At 38.2% G+C, this 18,939-nt stretch overlaps 1 protein-coding gene across 20 annotated transcripts in view; it reads left to right on the top strand.

Annotated features, from left to right (window-relative positions):
* NRXN1 (neurexin 1) overlaps positions 1 to 9,258 on the top strand; it is a 1,901,072-nt gene extending 1,891,814 nt beyond the window's left edge. For all 20 annotated transcript variants that reach the window (XM_073672110.1, XM_073672115.1, XM_073672114.1 and 17 more), the window contains one exon: positions 6,123 to 9,258. In XM_073672110.1, the coding sequence (XP_073528211.1) occupies positions 6,123 to 6,427 (305 nt within the window). In that variant the 3' untranslated portion in view covers positions 6,428 to 9,258. The remainder of the gene's footprint in view (positions 1 to 6,122) is intronic.
* The last annotated feature ends 9,681 nt before the right edge of the window (positions 9,259 to 18,939 follow it).

Here is an 18,939-nt window from a genome sequence, read left to right as displayed (position 1 = left end):
GTCAAAAAATATGTAATTTTTGGCAACGTTTTTTAAAAAGATACATGGGCAAAATTTGGTGTATATTGCTTGTTTTATGGTTGATCGATGCTAGTTATGGGCAGAAATCTGCCAGTTCAATTGGAATGAGCAACAGGAAAACCAGCACCTACGCCTCCAATCACTCCTTCATATAGCAGGACTAAGCACCTATCCCTTCAAGTCCTGGGTGCAAAAAAAGCTTCCATTCATCGACAAAAGATACTGTGAATAGTTCAAGAAAAGTGGAAGGCAACCACCGGACTATGTTAAAATTCTTCTTTATTGTTTCTTCTTTAAAAACATCCCAAGCTAGGGCATATATGTAATGCTGTTCTTGACGATGGCTGTTTCGCGTTGACACGCGCTTCAACGGATCAAACAGGCCGTCATCAAGAACAGCATGACAAATATGCCCTAGCTTGGGATGTTTTTAAAGAAGAAACAATAAAGAAGCATTTTAACATAGTCCGGTGAGTGCCTTCCAGTTTTCTTGAAGAAATCTGCCAGTGTAAGCCCACCATTATGCACAACCAATTTCGTCATTGAAGGCATCAAGTCATCACTGGCAGTCACTTTGCATTATTTTTTCGCATGGGGTTAAGAACTAATAAGCAGGTAGTTGATAACGGACTGGTCCTGCCGACGATACTGTGGCTTCCGCGGACGTCACGTTGATGTCTTCTCGGTTGATGGGTTGTATCCGCTGATGTCATGCTGATTGACAGCTGGCTTCCTAAGGGCTCGTGCAGACGACTGTCTTTTGAGTCTGAGTACAATCTGAGAAAACATTGAATCGCACTCGGGTCAATGTTATTCTATAGGGTTGTGCACATGTCCAATTTTTTCAGAGGAAAAACTTGCAGCATGTACAATTTGCATTAGTATATCGGATCGCTCTCGGCCATGCAAGTCAATTAGCCCGTGGAAAAAATTGAACTGCAGCAAAGTAAAATTTCCAAGTACAGTAACAGAATGGAGAAGATGGAGAATTTTTTTTTCTCTATCTTCTCCTCATCCAAGAGAATTAGACCACATTATGATCATACTCTGATCAGAGTGTGATTAGCATAATGAGCCCGATTATCTCAGATAAAGAAAAAAGGTTGGGTGACCGCAGCCTAACTGTGAGGAGCTGGCTGTCAATCAGCATGATGTCGGTAGTAACACGCCCTATCTGTCGACAGAGTGGAATAGGAAAAGCTGCTTTCTTGGCTAGTGGTGAATTGAAGTTGCAGGATGGCCGGCTGAGCTGACAGATATTGTCTCAGTGCAGAAGAGGCAACTATTTAGCAACTATCTGCCTGTTAGTTTTTAGCTTCATGCATAAAAATAGTACAAGTCCTGGATAATCCCTTAAAACTGGGATCAGGTGGCTTACATTTTCCTAATAGGTTGGGTCTTCAAATAAGAAGGTCCATTTCATTTAGTTTGATAGGAATTGATGATATTAACAAGGATCTAAACAATGTAATTGATTCCAGAAAGAATCAAGGGATTTTATAGTTAAAATGTTAGCACCAACAGAAAGACTGTCATAAACACAATATCTAGGGAGTCTGCGGTTACATAATTTGGTAAACAGGATACTGTACAAAAGATAGGTTTCCTGTTAAAATGCAGACTAATGCGGGGGAATATTTCCCCTGTTCTCTGCTGTATTATGAAAACTATGGCGATAAAAAAGAACATAAAGAAAATGGAAGCTTAAACACAGATTTGACATTAGACGGTAGTCAAGATAAGCCCAGAGTGACACTTCTTTATGCTTCATTTAAAATATAGGCAAACAATAATAAAACAGAAGATAAAAGAAATGTAATTCACTTAAAGCACGCCGAAACTGAAAACTTTGATCCATAAAAAGATAGAATTGTTATCTACAGAGAAACAGCTACAAGACTTACACAAAGAATGTCAACTATTGAATAAAGCACCGCATTGATTCCAAAAGGAATTTTCAGTGCGGGTAAAGATAGCCCGGGCCTTGTCACTCAGGAGGGACAATGGGATCAGGACTTCTTCTATAAAGTTTTCAATTATTCAGTGCTCTGAGCTGCACGAACTGCATCAACATATTTACTTACTCATTATGAATGCATTTGTATAGCGATAAAAAAAGATTTGGATTACTTCCTATTTACTTTTCTTGACATTTTAATATTAGAAAATTATATTATGAGGCTCAATGACCTTCAGTAAAAAGTGATGGTTAAATGTAAAAAGGGATAGGAAAAAGTAGTAAAACAATATGGTAAGGCTGGATTACAACATGGACAGGTAAGGAGCATGTCCATTAGCTTCAGAGTCATGAGGGGGATTACACAAGACAATGAGCATTGGTCAATGAATTTCAATATATATGGCTAGGGGCAATGAGATAAAGTTCAGGGTGAAGGCAAGCCTTAGTACAACTCTAGTTAGTATATGAAATTGCTGCTCCGGTCACGGGCACCGCCATTGTCTTTACCCTGGAGGCAGAACTACTACATGTGCAGGGAAACCATCAAAATCTAAAGAAGCATCACGTTCTGGAGTGGTGGGATGTGTGAGGACGTGGGACGCCTTATCTTCTACTGATTTCACTGCCTGTAGAACATGAGAACCTGAAATTGCAGATTTAGCTCCAATATATTCCATACTGCTGTACAGGTACCTGATGGTAATTATTAATATCAGTCCTTATCCTCATTTTGAATGACAATCTAATTTGCCTAGGTCAAAATTGTACAGTCCATTGGCCTATCACTGTTATTTAGAGAGTAATAGAAACATTGGAGGTCAGTATTATGTGCTAACGCAGGAAGGCCCAGCCACAGATGCACTTGGCGCCAGCTGCCCAGCTAGGTGAGCTCTTGAAGGCCGGGAATACTTTTCACCCAGCTCCCAGTATGAAAAGGGGAGTTTGGCAGAGCCCTTCCCAGGCCCACAATTGCCGGTCAGCTGGTGTCTGGTGACGTGGCCGGTGCCTAGTCAAGAACCAGTTGTGTACCTCTGCAAGGACCCCTAGCAAGATAGAAGAGGGAAGGAGAAGACCCCTAAGAAAAGCCCTGGAAAGATAACCAATAATGCTAGCACCACTCACCACCACAACACGTAGGAACTGCAATAAACAGAACTGAGCAGGGAACAAGGTTCAATAGCACCCCTGATGCTGAAGATAATGATCAGGTGTTGAATACCTCGCAATCATCCCAAGACAACCACTCCCTGCTAACTTGCATAGCGGAATGGACACAATCCCACCACTGCCTAGTGCAAGACACAGCAGCATCCTGCATTGCCTGGCAACCAGGAAACACAGCATCCTATGTTCCACAGGCAGTGAAATCAGTAGAAGATAAGGCGTCCCACATCCTCACACATCTCACCACTCCAGAACGAGACGCTCCTTTAGATTTGGACGGTTCCCCTGCATGTGTAGTAGCTCCGCCTCCAGGGTAAGGACAATGGCGGTGCCTGTGACCGGAGAAGCACAGCACTGGACCTGCTCCATTCCCAGGTGGGAGCACAGAGCCACAATTCCTAACAGTCAAAGAATCTTCATGTAGATGTTATTTTTGGTTGGATTTCTATCAACAGCCCAAGAACATTAAAGTAACAGTGCTTACCACCATTTTTCATTTACAAAAATGTGAGTACATTTTTTAGTGGTAGCTGCAAGTAGCCCATTCACAGTGACATGACAATAGGCAGATTACTACTGATCCCCATATAAATTGCATGCCCTGTTACCTTTATCAACAACCGTTCAAAGAGCTATAAAAAAAACTTAGGTAACTGTGGCTAACAAAGATGAGATATCGGTTTGATGTAAATCATATCTGCTTTTACTTTAAACTTTGCAAAAAATTTGGATTCGCCAGAATCTGATTTTGCAATTTGATTAGCATGCATCCAGTTGTGTCATGGCATGTTATTTTGCTAGATTCTAAAAGGTCAGGAAGGGGTTAAAAAATTTTAAAAAATTATATTAATCTTGTTCTGGCTCTTAGTTGTACTGCCAAGCAAACCCAGTTCGATACTTTAGTCTAACTCTGTCTTCCGATATCTTTGGTGTTTTTGACACTGACAAGGCCTCATGCTATGATAAAACCTAGTCAGCATCAGAGGCGCCAAAGATCCTGGAAGAAATAGTCAGAATAATGTCCAGATTGGATATGGTCTGCCTGCGGAACAGTGGATTGTTAGGGGGTGGTGAGTATCATTTTTTTTCCTTAGCCTAGTCTTATTATGCTCTAGAGACTGAAAAGACCTCAGAGCATAATAAGGCACATTCGATTGCATTGAATAAATGTATTACAAATTGAATTTCCCAGTTGAATTTGAGCAAGTTTGCTGATTTTAAATTTCAGAAGATTCACTCATCACTAATGGTTAGTATGCCAAAGATGCCATGCTTTTCCTAGCTAATAATGGACATTCAGTATATATTTCCATGAATGTCATACAAAGTTTAGCCCAGTACTCAATCAGAATTAGTAATTAACTGGTCCAACTCGATCCTCATGCCAATAGATAATATCTTAATGTGTGCACTATGTTGGGTCTTCTAGTAGTAGGCTTTTGAAAAGGTAAATCTATGCTTTCTTGTTAACAAGTTCAAAGGAAAACTGGAAGCGTGATCCAAACTCAGTGGTGGGTTGAACTATGGCTAGTATCAATATTTCTCTTTCACATTTATACAAAGAAAGGAAACACTTATATGTTATGTAAGTATGGTGAACTTGGAAACAAATCAGCCTGTATTACTGAAGATAAGTGGATTGATTTGATACAAAGTATATACTCCTCCCACTGTGAACTCATTGAGCGAATCAGTAGAATATACACATGAGGCTCAACCTTTCTTGACACTTTTGTAGACCATTTAGTTGATGCTGTTGTGATTATTACTTTGATAGGATATGTAATTCTTAATAGATAAAGAAACAAAGGGAACTTGTCATGTGAAAAAATGCTATCAATCTGCAGATATTGAGTTAATCTGCAGGTTAATAGCATTTTGAACCTGCCTGGTGCCGGCACTTTGAGCCCCACAGCCTGGTGGAAATGAACTGTATTCAACCCGGCAGCATTCGGCATTCAGTCACGGGGGTGGCGCCAGCACTGTGTCAGTCACCGATCTGTGAATAGAGAGTGGTGACTGTAATCATGCCCCCGGCAATGATGAGGGAGCTGTCAATCAGTGTGGGGGATGCAGTTACAGCTGCAGCTCTCTGTTCACAGAGTGGTGACTAAAGTCGTACCAGCTTAGCCCCCGTAATTGAACTCTAAATTCTGCCGGGAGGAAAAAAGTTAATTTCCTCCTGGCAGCTGGGCTCTAAGCGCGGGTGCTAGGCAGGTTCAGAACGCTTTTAACCTGTAGATTAACCCTATATCTGCAGGTTAATAGCGTTTTTTTCACTATACAGGGTCCCTTTAAAGTTTCTATTGATACAAAAGTGTAAAACATCTTTAAAGTGTTTTCATCACGTTTGCTCATCCATTTTGGAAGAGTTCTTCTCCAGATTAGTTTTTACTTTGTTCTTTAGTTTGAAATCTGTTTAGCTCATTATCGGATCCTTCATTCTACTTTAAGAGCAAAAGCAAGTTTACACTATTATTCAGGCCAGTTCAAAGCCCTTTTGAAAAGGCAGTAGGTAACATCAATCAACAGCCGTTTTCCACAAGAAGACTGAATAGGTAAGTGAGATAATTGTAGAAATGGGCTCTGTATGAGAGGCATTTCAGCAGGTGAAACATTGATTTACCTAGCATTTAAATTCATTGCCTTGTTCCCATTTTAAAGCTACATTGTTAATGGAAATTTTCCTTTTTTTCCGATCACACTGAGTGACAAAATGAAAGCTAATTGACAGCTGCTGCCACACTGAGGCGAGTAAAGACTTGTGGGCAGCAAAAATATTTAAAGGAAAAATAGGTTCTTGAATACCAGTGAAAAATGTGTTCCAATTGTATTTTGGATCTGTACTGGAATTTTTTTTATACTGAATTGTATTACTACCCTTTTATTTTTCATTTATTCCTTTTTAAGCTCTAATGTCAATTTTTCATAAAACTTTTGCAGTAGTAACGGGGTATTTTTCTTTTCTTTTCTTTAGCAAACCCAACAAGAGCAGGAGGAAGAGAAATATCTGGGCCATCAGAGGTCATCAGGGAATCAAGTAGCACGACCGGCATGGTGGTCGGCATTGTCGCTGCAGCAGCCTTGTGCATTCTCATCCTTCTTTACGCTATGTACAAGTATCGAAATAGGGATGAAGGCTCCTATCATGTGGATGAGAGTCGAAACTACATCAGTAACTCAGCACAGTCCAATGGGGCTGTGATCAAAGAGAAACAACCCAGCAGCGCTAAAAGTTCTAACAAAAATAAGAAAAACAAGGACAAGGAATATTATGTCTGATCCCAGCCGCTTAACGAACACGTGTATAGAAATAGTCTTCATTTTATCTGAGACATAAAATTAACAAACTTATTTACTTTTTATGAAGCACATTGAAAATAAAAAAAAAAAAAGAAGACAGGGAATGCTAACGGGAAGGAAAGACTGTTTTTAAAAAAATATATATAAAACAAACAGAAAAAAATATAAACAAGTATATTACAGTTTTGTTTCCCAGAAACAGGAGCCAAACATGATTTACGAATATCCACAGTGTTTCATTTACTCTGCCTGACCATTTAAGTGGCTGGAATGTTTTGGAAAGACACTGATTTACAAGAAACATTCATAAAGCACACAGAAATTTCCACCATTGAGGCACAATTAAAATTAAAAAAAAATTAAAAAAAGCTACCTATGATTCTGGATACAGCCAAAGTGCTAGTACTCTCTCCAAAAGTAAGTTCTAATGCCAGCATAGACTTGTCCGAACTTGCAAACAGCTGCGGTTTGCATCATCAAGCGAAGAAGCATTGATTGAGACACGTCTGCTTCGTAACGCTGGCTTTTCTGAAGACTTGTATTAAAAAAAGGCAAAAACTTTCACAAAGCCCCTTTCTGGTTGTGAAGAGTATGCTATGGAGGCCTTATTTCACAAATATGGAATATAAGGCCCTTTTTCAAAAATAAAACAAGAGGGATAGATGCAATCATTGAAAATTTTCATGCACGCTTAATATGTTACTACATATGTTTATATAAAACACATCTATATGTGCTTTCTGGACTGTGACAAGTGATGTTTTATAGCCTGTTGTATAGACAATGCAAAATATATCTGCTCTTCTGCCATTTTTGGTAACCTAAATGTTCTAAGTGTTGCTAGGTATAGAAAGTTTTCTGATGTCTGACACAACAGACGTGTTTCAGTTAATTGCCGCCATTACCCAATTTTTTTTATTTTTTATTTTTAATTCTTGTGAGTATGCCACTGGGGATGTGTATGAATGTAAATAAAAAAATGTTAATATTATACAGCACAATAGCCAACATTCCGCTGCAGCCAAGTTACAGTATGTTGGGCTGCAAAGGTGTAAAGGTATATAATACAGTCCAAATAAATGACGAAATTCAAGTCACCGACAGAGGCATTCCGTAGTTCTTTATCTTATCTAATTAACTGTAAGGAGCGTTTACTTTTTAACAATGCGAAAAAAATTATCAAAGAAATTTTTATGCTTTTAAAAAAAAATCAGTTATTGAAAACAATGTTTTATGTAGCATTAATTAAAAGAATGCACTAGAATTATTTTTAAATACAATATACAATACAAGAAACAGAAACAGAAATGCTATTCATACATTTTGTAAAATTTAATTTTTTTAATTTCGGCTTTCATTTTCTTCCAACTGAAAATAAATTATATAAAAAAATTATAACAGGAGAAAGTTCATACATTTTTACATTTCTTTTTAACTTAGATGTGTTAGTGTTCACATATTTTTTTTTCTTAAACTGAGATTCACAATTTCTTTTTTTTTTCTGTTTCTTTAGAATAGGAGATAAACTCTTTTCTTTTTTATCGAATAACACTTGCTGGTAAAAAAATAAAAAGTTGAGAGTAGCATTTTTCTTATAAGGAAATGCAAAGAGAATATATTAACCTAAAAGTGGGTACTTCAAGAGAACTCAGTCTTCCCACTTGAAGGCCTCCTGGGAAGAATATAGATGTTCACATATTATAGACAGGAAGACGGAATTTAAAATTAATTTAAACAGCAGGGGCAACAAAGCAAGATATCTTGTTTTATTCACTGGGCTACTGATAAATAATGCTTAGAATACAGACACGATTGCTAGAGCTTATGGTTGACAAAAAATACTATTACTTAGGGCTGCGAAAAACATTTAGTACTAGAGTGATTTTTTTTTTTCGTGAACTTTTGATCAATTCTTTGAATCAGTAGCTCATCTGAAAAAAAAATATAGGGCATCAAATAACTTTTCCTGTTTGACTCATAAGAATCCTGTTTGGACACCACTGAAAGTCAGCTGTACTCAGGGAAGAAAGTTATTTAATGCTGGACTACACAAGGCATGATAGGTCTATCCATCATTTAGGTCTTCGAAAAAGGATGTACAGTAAATACTATACCCAAATGAGACTTGCCAAACAATTCAATTAAACATGTCATGGTAGCTAAAAAAATACATGTCTTTTATAAAATATTGCAAATTTTATTTTAGCTAATGGAAATATCAAATGTGTTTTTTTGATATTTTCTATGTATATGTCTATTTTGCCAACACTTTTATCTATCATTTATACATTAATCTACTATATCATTTACCAAATGGTTGTATTTCATATTTGCATATATATCTATTTTATTATCAATGTTACTTTTAGTTATATTTTATCAAAGTATATATGTATCTTGCTGTAGCATTTCGACACCATATCATGTGAAAACTTTCATCAAATGAGGATGAACCCAACGTAACAGGGTTTCTAGTCCCATTATCATCGAAAGGGTAACTCTCGGTTTATGAACTATTTTTCAATTGCCCGTGTATTTGCTGTACGAAGTCTGGATGAGGTGGCTTATTTCCAACCCTGTAACGTGTTGCCTTTACAACAAAACAAAAACACAAAAAAATCAAACAAAAGAATTACGGTGTGAATTGATTCATCCCCAAACTAAAAATATGAGGCCCAAAACCGATTTTTTGTGTTTGTGTGATAGATATTGAAAATGAATTTATTTTGTTGCAAGGCCAATTTATCCATTACTGGAAATGCTAAGCAAGTGGAATTTATTGTTTTGTTAATAAAATGTTTCTTAATACACTATTTTGTTTTTATTTTTCAAAAAATGTATTGAATGCTATTTCATTTTAAATGAAAAATGTTGTTATTTTTCATGAAGAGTTCAATTTTAGGATTTGTTATGTTATAAAGCATTCGCTAGTAGAAACCATCCAAAAATTTACAGCACATACATATGGTTTTCTCAGTAGCCGTCATGTGAACTGCACGATATTAGAGTCTAACTTCTTTTGAAAAATTTGGAGATTTGATTGAGGTGGGAGGTTGACCAGGCCTGATATACAAATATGCTTTTGCTCAATATATAAATGAGTTATCCTTTACCTTTTCCTTTGGATTGACCTATCACTAGAATAACAGTATTTTAAAAAAACAAAAAAAACATATTTTCACAATACTCTGGAATTATTTATGTTATATGTGTCTATTAGATATTAGCAAATCAATGTGAAGGATCTTGGTTCAGAAACCACTTTAGTAATTCAATGGAAACTGGACAGTAGCTCGGTAAAGGTCAGGTTGGCTAAACAGAAAAAGAGCTGGGATTGCCATCGGGTAGTAGGCAGTTTGCAGTACTTCAACACAGTGGCCATGAACTACTTACATGGCTTCAGGGCCAATGTCAAGCAAAATTAATTACCTATCTGGCCATTCTGCTCCTCACCATCACCTGTTCCGTCCTCATTGCATCTTCTAATCCCCAGTATGAGTGCCAAAATCCCAGTTCTCTCACAATAAGCCAAGACTTCTGGCTCTGATAAGGCCCGAGATGGTTCTGCTCATGTGCATGCAAGGTCATTGTACATGTCGTGACATCATGTCATCTTGGCCCTTCGTGTACTTTCACAGAACCCTTCTAGGCCTCATCAGAGTCAGATGTCATGGCTCAGTGTAAGAGGCCCAGGGATCATAAGTTGCAAGGACCGGATGGGTGATGAAGAAGAGTGGAGAGGTGAGTATAAGGATTTTTTTAATTTTTTACATATTACATTTATTAAGCTCTTGGGTCTGAAGAAACACCAGAATGTAAGGGGCATTAAATAAAAATATCTTCTCCACAACTTGAATTTATTGGCAAAATCTGTAAAAACACATGAATTTAAATTTTGCCTGTTCAGCGTATCTCTAGGGTGCACAAATCTGTTCAATTTACAATGTGATCAACTCTTAAAAAAAAAAAAATACATGATCCGCACATGCTAACATTTTTCAAAAATGAATATTAGAATAACAGATTTTTTTCTCAAACTGTAAAAGCATTATGTAGCAGTTTTCTTAGTGGTAACTGTGAATACATTATTTGGCTAACATACTTGGCTACAATGTTCTCCCTCAAACTGATAAGGAAAGAGTTAAAACACCCAACTAAGAAAGCCAACAAGCCTGATAATGGCTCTCCTAAGACATGGAAATTTTATTGCTGTTATTCCCAGCGCACTCAAATAATAGGAAGCAGTTCTTTGCTAAAATCAAAATTACTTTCCTAAAACTTGATCATAGGATAAATAATTCTAGATTATTGTGTTTTTTGCCCTAAATAAGAATTACATGTAACTTTTTGAGCACTAAAATAAAAAAAATTGTTATAGACTTGAAATTGATATTAATAAGATTTTGTAGAGCTATATTTACTATATTTATTTATCCAGTATATTCTCACATGTTTTCCCTATTTTTTAATTGAGTAAATGATGTTTTTACGATACAATAATTCATCATGTTCTAATGTTCAATGCATACCCTACACCAAATGAGTCCAAAATCCAGCATGTCAAAATGATCAACACATACCCTACACCAATCCAAACCATGTTGAGCATATTCAAATTTTCAGTGCATACCCTACATAAATCAAGGCTGTAATCCAATGTATCCAAATGTTCAATGCATATTCTACACCAATTCAGGCAATATTCTGTTGTATACAACTGATTGATGCACTCCGTACACCAATTTTGGTTATAATACAACGTGTTAAAATATTCAATGGCTGCCTTGTCCCCTTGGCTGCAGTTTGTTTTACAAAACAAATTTCTTTACCTACTCTCCCTTCGTTCAACACTGAGTCTCTGTGTCTGTTTTTTTCTGCAGTTTTGACGTTACATCAATAGTGCTGAAACCAATCAGTGAGCTTAGTGGCTCAGTTGCTCGAGCAAAGCTGCTGAGCTCAGTTATTCATTGACTTGACGTTCCTTATCTTGCCCTAGGTCTCTCAAATGAAGTGTTAAAAAAATATACTTCAACACTCACCTGTACCAATACTTCAGCTCCCTTCCGACCTATTCTTTCATTCAGCACCACACACAAGGTCCTCTTCCTGCATCATCACTCTGGACTAGGGATTCCATTGCCATGTAGGCCTTGAACATCATGTAGACCTCTTGAGTCATGATGTGAGAAGACTACTCAGCACAATGATTAAGTAAGGTTTTCCGAAATGCGTCTGTTTCTAAATCATTCTCTTCTGTATTACAATTTTAGTATTTGGACACACGTCCTTTTTAAAAAAAAAAATTATTAAAAATCAATTTTAGAAGTTTTTCACGCTGGATCTTTTTGTTCTTTGGATTTTTTTGCTGGTGCAGCACTGAATCTGGGCTTTTTTGACTTCCTATGGTGAGTGAAGCTGACTTTTCTTGTCTTTTTGGGATTACTCAGCACCATAGTCCTGGGCAAAGCGGGAAGATGTGGGATGTGGACGTCTCACATGGGGCAGAAGGAAAAAGAAGGCTAGAGGGAGCTATGCAGAGGACCAGACGGGTGGTGGAGGTAGAACAGATGAGCAAGAGGCTGAGTTTTATTTATTTTTTTCACCTCTTTGCTGGCCTTCTGTAAATTACCAATTTGCTCAATTTGCACAATATAAGTATATAACGAAAAGGTTTGTTTCTTTATCTATTTATATTTATATTTGTCCACAGATTGATTTTATGAAAATTCTGTAATGTCATAGTTCTTCAAAATATAGCCCGTGAAGGCTACTGTATTTATTTGTGGATGATTGTTTTTACAAAATGTCACATCAAAGTTTCATGTTGATGTCAGATAATATGTGACTCTCAAAAATGTTTAATCCTGTCTTAAGGAGAAAGTAATGTTCAGTACATTTTCTCTGCCGGGCGTACAATTACTTGTTACCTTGGAGATGAAAAGGTTAGTTGAAGATGATGGGACACCTAAAAATGTTTGGCGCCATGAGAAGACATAACTAGGTGACTCAACTAATGATTATACCAAAGTGTGTTAAAGATAATTGCCTATTAGATGTGTAGGAATAGGAAGACGCATTAAAAGAATGATTTAGCAACCAAAACAATTAAACAATGACCCCCAAATAATCTCTTTGAGGAAAAGATCACTTGTTTGCTTACCTCTGCAGACTGCCATGGTGAGGGACGGACATAATGAGCAGTAAGATAATACATGAATTGTCATCTGAGGTCATCCTGATCCTAAAGGAACTTTGCCCTTTTGTATTTATCTGTATATTGATTGATTTTATGTGTTTAGTTTACAAAGGCTTACTTATATGGATGCTACACTGTAGCAATGTGTGGCTGTGTAAAAGTAAAATAAGATCGTTATAGGGGTTTCTTGCTGTTATAAAATATTGATAGCACATCCATAGGAAATGCCATTAATGTGTTTCGAGTATGGGTTAGACTGCTAGGAGGCTACGGTGGGTGTGCTATGGGGCTTTACGATTTTTTACTAGGCACCACTCCAATTTGTGTAATCTGATGTTGAAGCTCAGATGCAGACATTTACTACCACGTTAGGCATCATGAAAACTTAGGCCCTTATTCATCAAGACAGACATTATTCATGCTGGTATTGATGGGGGAGTGTGCAGGAGTCAGAAGTGCCTGATCATTAAGAGTCACATGCCTCTTAATGAATCAGACATGTCTGAAAAATGGCATGCACCTCCATGCACCTCACCATAAATTTTACTCCAGTCAGGGAATTCACTAAGATTTCTGGCGTAAGGTATGACACAGTTAGTTTGTCAGGAATTAGATAAACTGTGCCATTACGCCACTGTTCCGGCCCCATCCCACCCTAACTCCTCCCATTTTAGCAGAGCTGGGTAAAATTGGCGTGAAAATGCAAAAAGTGAAAAAAAAATTGAGCAATCTTATGTTACGCAAACATTTTGCTACTTCTGAAAGTGTCTTACCCCAGATTTCTATTGAAAACTCTTTGATGAATTTGGGTTTTAATATTTTTCATTAGTAGAAGTCTCAAACTAATCACCCATGTTAGGGACATATAATTAATTTTGGAATTAAAATTCAGATATTATATATACTTACGGTATATATATATATGTACTGTTCGCATATATATACTGTATATGTTTTTAAAAACCTTCATACTCCATTTTCCTGAATATTGAGTCAAAGTTTTTTCCAGTTCATCCCTTCAATGAAAATGACATGATGTCAATTATGACATCGAATGGCTAGTGTGGATAATTACAATTATTGAGGTCCTTTTATTTTGGGTGTATCACCATGAAGGATATTTTGGAAAATGAGTGTGTCCTAATCCATTTTAAAGTGAATAATTCCTTTAAAGGGGTTATCCAGGACTATTTCATTTTTTGTTACCATAGTCCTAAGAACTAACAGGCAGGTAATTGTTAATTATCTGCCTGTTGTGTTTGACGTTGATCTCTGCCGGCACAGAGTGGTCACAGACAGCTCATGCCAGTGATTCAGTGACTTCTGCTGGTGGCACCTTGACAGAACAGTGGCTTTGCTTCCACTCTCTTCTGTTGATGGTTCGGGACAGCCGACATCATGCTGATTAACAGCCAACTCCTGGCTGCCTCACTGTGGGAAGTTGGCTGTTAATCAGCATGAGGCTGGCAGTCACACCCTATCGATAGGGCAGCCTTGAAGAGGAAGAGCTGCTCTGTTAACATAAAGCAGCTGAATCATTGGCAGGACTAATCGACAGCAGCTACCTGCCGATTTGTTTTTAGGCCCACAGTAAATATGTAGTGTTTACATATCCAAATACTAGTAAGAACGTTTCTATTCATTGATGGTATGAGCACTAGAGGCAAAATAATAGGATATTAATTTACCTATGTTTTTGTCCTCTAAGGGCCCCGTCACACTTAGCGATGCAGCCGCGATCCCGACAACGATACGACCTGTCAGGGATCGTTGCTGCATCGCTAATACATCGCTGGTGAGCTGTCAAACAGGCAGGCTCACCAACGATCAGGGGAGCAGCGATATCATGGAAAGAATCGTTCCACGATGTCCTGCTCCCGTTACCAGCCTGCTGCAAGCAGGAGCAGGCTGGTAACTATGGTAAACATCGGGTTACTAAGTGCGCGTGTGCCCCTAGTAACCCGCTGTTTACCATGGATACCACTCTGCTACGGTGCGCGGGAGCCTCCGCGCACCGTAGCAGAGTGGTATCCATGGTAAACAGCGGGTTACTAAGTTAGCGCGTGCCCCTAGTAACCCGATGTTTACCATAGTTACCAGCCAGATCGTTGGTCCCGCTGGTCACACACAGCGACGTGTGACCAAAAAATGGTCTTTGACACTTTGCAACGATCAGCGACCTCACAGTAGGGGCCTGATCGTTGCAAAGTGTCACACACAGCGACATCGCTGGTGAGGTCCTGGTGAGTCACCAAAACCGTGACACAGCAGCGATATCGCTAGCGATATCGCTATGTGAGACGGGGGCTTAAGAGAAAACCAAAGTACAGAATTGCATTAATTACAGACTTACATATGGCCCCAAAAGGATTAATGACATCATTCAATCTATTCACAATTAAATAAAAAAACAAGTAATGTCAAATTGAACTTTGATTGTATATTGATTGAGATCATTAATTAAGCCAAAGCAGTAATATACAGTCCTTAAGAATTTAATTTACCATTTAGTATGCCGTTTCTGAACCTTTCTAATGAGCTCATATTTTGGGATCACCAGAATAAACAAATGAAGATGAATATTCTTAAGTACCAGTCTACACACTTCAGAGAGAAGATTGCGTGAACCAGAGGATGTAGTATCGCTACTGTCGCCACTCTGACTTACTCTTCTGGCAATACATTTCCACTTAATATAGATCTATCATTTTGAGAAGATTTCTACAGCAACAAAAGTATTACACTTTAAGAAGGCCATAAAAGGTCTCCAAAGCTCATATGCAATTACAGTGCGTCAACTGAGAAATCTCTTTGGGATCATTAAAAGTATCGTCCATTGTGCAATAGGTCATGACACAAATCCTTTAAATCGGTGCTTACAAACTGAGAAAGGTGGAATGCAATGCACACTGGAAAATCAGTGCAGCTCCAGGGCTTCAGGGATTGTGTGGAATTTTAATCTGCTAAAATAAATAATATATATTCCATAGTTCATACAAAAAGACGTTTTGCCACCATGAAAGATAGTTTTTTTAAATCCAACTAAGATAGATTTGTTTGTCATTTTAAAAAAAGTACTCCAAAAATCCCATTATGAGAATTTTTGAATACATAGATGCAGGGGAATTTTACATAGATGTAAGTACAGCTCAACTATAATAGCACTACAGACAACCTACCAAGTCAACCCCCATTTATCCGCTTATTAGACTTTTGAAAGAGAAATGAGAAGCGTAAAGTTAATGGAGTTAACTGTGGTCACAAATGGAAGTTTTAGAACTTGAGTAGAGTTAGGCTTTAAAGCCTGAAATACTCATACAAATTAGATTAAAAGTTGACCAGTTTTAGCAGGACCATCTCATGTGCATAAGGTTCTCCTGACTCTTTCCCAACAGATGATGTCAAGGGAGAGATAGATCATCATTTGGAATTTCAACGCCCCCACTAGTTTTGTCTTCAGGGCAAACAAGCCACCATCAGATGTGTCTGCCACCGGCTGTCTTCTCTCTCACTGTTATAAATACGTGAACACTCGATTGGTGCTCATTTGTATGAGGGAGTCAAGAGAGATAGCTGCCTGTTGAATAAACATCTAGCCATCAGCTATCTCATGTGTATGACTAGCCTGAAAAGCAGATATCACCTGTATGTGGCTTTCCTTTTTATGTAAGTGAACAGAGGGTAGCTATAGAGAGATGATTTTACTAGATACCAAGAAGTGTCCCCAGTGTTAGGCTAGAGGACCCAACGTGCTAGCAAAAGTAAACTTCTGGTTTATGGGTTATCGGCATGCAGAGTGGGATCCCACAACCTTTTGCTGCTCCTCTCACTACAAAGGTATGATATCTCACATTTCATAGAGATCTTACACTTTCAACTATATTATCCTTGCTGTATCATTTACTAAGCATTTACTGATCGGTAACATAATCAGCACAATAACTGATCAATAACTGCAACCCAGAAGTTTGAACCCAATTTTTGCTAGAAAGTCCGGTGTTTTAGCCTGCCTTTAGGGACCCTCACCATCATTTTGTATAGTAAGTTATATTTTATAAAAGCAACTGTCTGTGTTTACCCATTATGTCGTTTACCCCATGTGAAGTGCATTAAAGTAGATTAAGTATCCATGATTATGACCACTCATATAGTGACAGTTAGGCTATGTGTCCACGATGCAGAAATGCTCCGGATTTTTCCTGAGCGTTTCTGCCAGGTAGAAGCGTAAGTGAAGCGTTTTTAACATGCGATTTCGCATGCGGGTTGTCAAGCGCTTTTCCAAGTGATTTTAGCATCACTTGGAAAGTACTTGACAACTTGGTCACACTATATAAATCCATGCAACCGGCATGGATTTATATAGTGTGACCAAGCTACGATGCTGCAAATGCAGCATTAATAGTTAAAAAAATTAAAAAAAACATTATACTCACCTTCAGATGGCCCCGGGTCTCCTTAGCGATGCGTCCGGTATCTTCGGCGGCTCCCAATGCTCTAAAAAGGATCTTCCATGACGTCATTTAGTCAGGTGATGGTCACGCGACCATCACCTGACCGCTGACGTCAGAGGTCCCGTGACCATCACATGACTAAATGAAGCCACGGAAGGTCCTTGCAGACCACCGCCGGAAGCCAAGGAGACAGCAGCGCCGCTCAGAGGAGACTGGGGGGCACCGGGAAGGTGAGTATAAGGTTTTTTTTTATTTTAATTCTTTTTAACTACAGGTACTCTGGTACCTGGGTCTAGAGGAGAGTCTCCTCCTCTCCAGACCTGGGTACCATCCGCGCATTGAACCGCATGATATCCGCATGTGCATGTGTAGTCATGCAGATGTCATGAGGCCCAATGCAAGTCAATGGCGGCTAAAACGCCGCGATTCCGCAAAATAAATGGTGGTGCTGCAGTTTTTTCCGCAATGATAACCCGCAGCAGAAATGCACAGCACATGCGGATTATCATTGGGGAACATTGCAGACCTTCTACCAAGCGTTTAAGGGTTTCCATGGCGGAATTGCCTTAGTTAGTTAGCTGTTAGTGGTCATAGCCATGGATACCTAAGCTACTGCAATGTCCAGCACATGGGGTAAGTAACATATATTGCAGAATGTGTAATCCCATCCCATCCCAGTTGGATACATTTTAGCATACATTAGGGAAATTATATTCATTAATATTTTCCTCGCTCTCCAAAATGAAATTCGGTCATATTTGCTAAAAAACTGAAACCCGTGGAATTGATATTATCTTCTGTAGTTTAGAGATTCTCTTGTGATCCCAATAATAATTCATACATTTATTAGAAAAGCATTTTAAAAAAATGACATATTCCCATTAGTTCATGAGGAGTATATGTAAGACGTGTATTTTTTAGTATAAATTGAATCAATACAGAAATATAAAATGCATAAAACACCTCCGCATGTTAAACTCCTGTCACTTTATTATTAAAGTCAATGATTTCTGTTGAGATACTTTATGATTTGTGTTTCTATTTCTTAAAAATGGATCCTTTAAAAAAGGAAAACCTTAGGCCTGGTGTCACATGTCTGAGTTTCACAGTCAGTGTACAGCATACAGTATGTGACGCTGATCAGTTTGGCTCAGCAGACCTGTAGCCGGTCTGGAAATAGCGGTCTATTCATAGAGCGTGAAACTCTGACGTGTGAAGCCGGCCTAGATGTTGCAATAATCAAAGGCTGAACTAAAAGGAAACTATTTGTAAAACAACTTTCTAATTTTAAATGTTAGGGTATGTGCCCACGTTGCGTTTTACAAGCGTATTTGCTGCGGAATTTCCGCAGCGGAAACGCTTGTAAAACGCTTGTCAATCCGCACCCCATGGTCCCCAATGAGAATCCGCAAGTTGTATGCCCATGCTGCGGATTTTTCCGCAGCGTTTTTGATGCGCAGAAAAATCTGCAGCATGTCAATTAATTTTGCATTTCCGCAAGCGGAATTGCCTTTTCAATGCATGAAAAAATGCAAGGCAATTCCGCATTTAGAAAACGCGCGAAAACGCTTGCGAAATTCTGCATGCGTTTTTCCGGGAGAGGACATGAGGAAATGAAGCAGAAATTTTCTGCTTCATTTCCGCAACGTGGGCTCATAGCCTTAAACTAAAAAAAAAATCTTACTAAGACTGTTCATTATGTTGCTAATTTTGTTAATAAGCTTTGCTAAATTGATAATAAATAAAGACCCACAATCTCGTCTACAGAAATATATAACATTTATAAATATTTAATCCCTACAGAAAAAAAAAAGAATTAAAAATGTGGAATACAGCCCCAACTG

The sequence above is a fragment of the Phyllobates terribilis genome, unplaced genomic scaffold (assembly GCF_046119375.1).
Source record: "Phyllobates terribilis strain yellow unplaced genomic scaffold, ASM4611937v1 Scaffold_3__8_contigs__length_932513732, whole genome shotgun sequence".
In the NCBI taxonomy this organism is placed as follows: domain Eukaryota; kingdom Metazoa; phylum Chordata; class Amphibia; order Anura; family Dendrobatidae; genus Phyllobates; species Phyllobates terribilis.
This window is presented reverse-complemented; position numbering and strand designations above follow the sequence as displayed.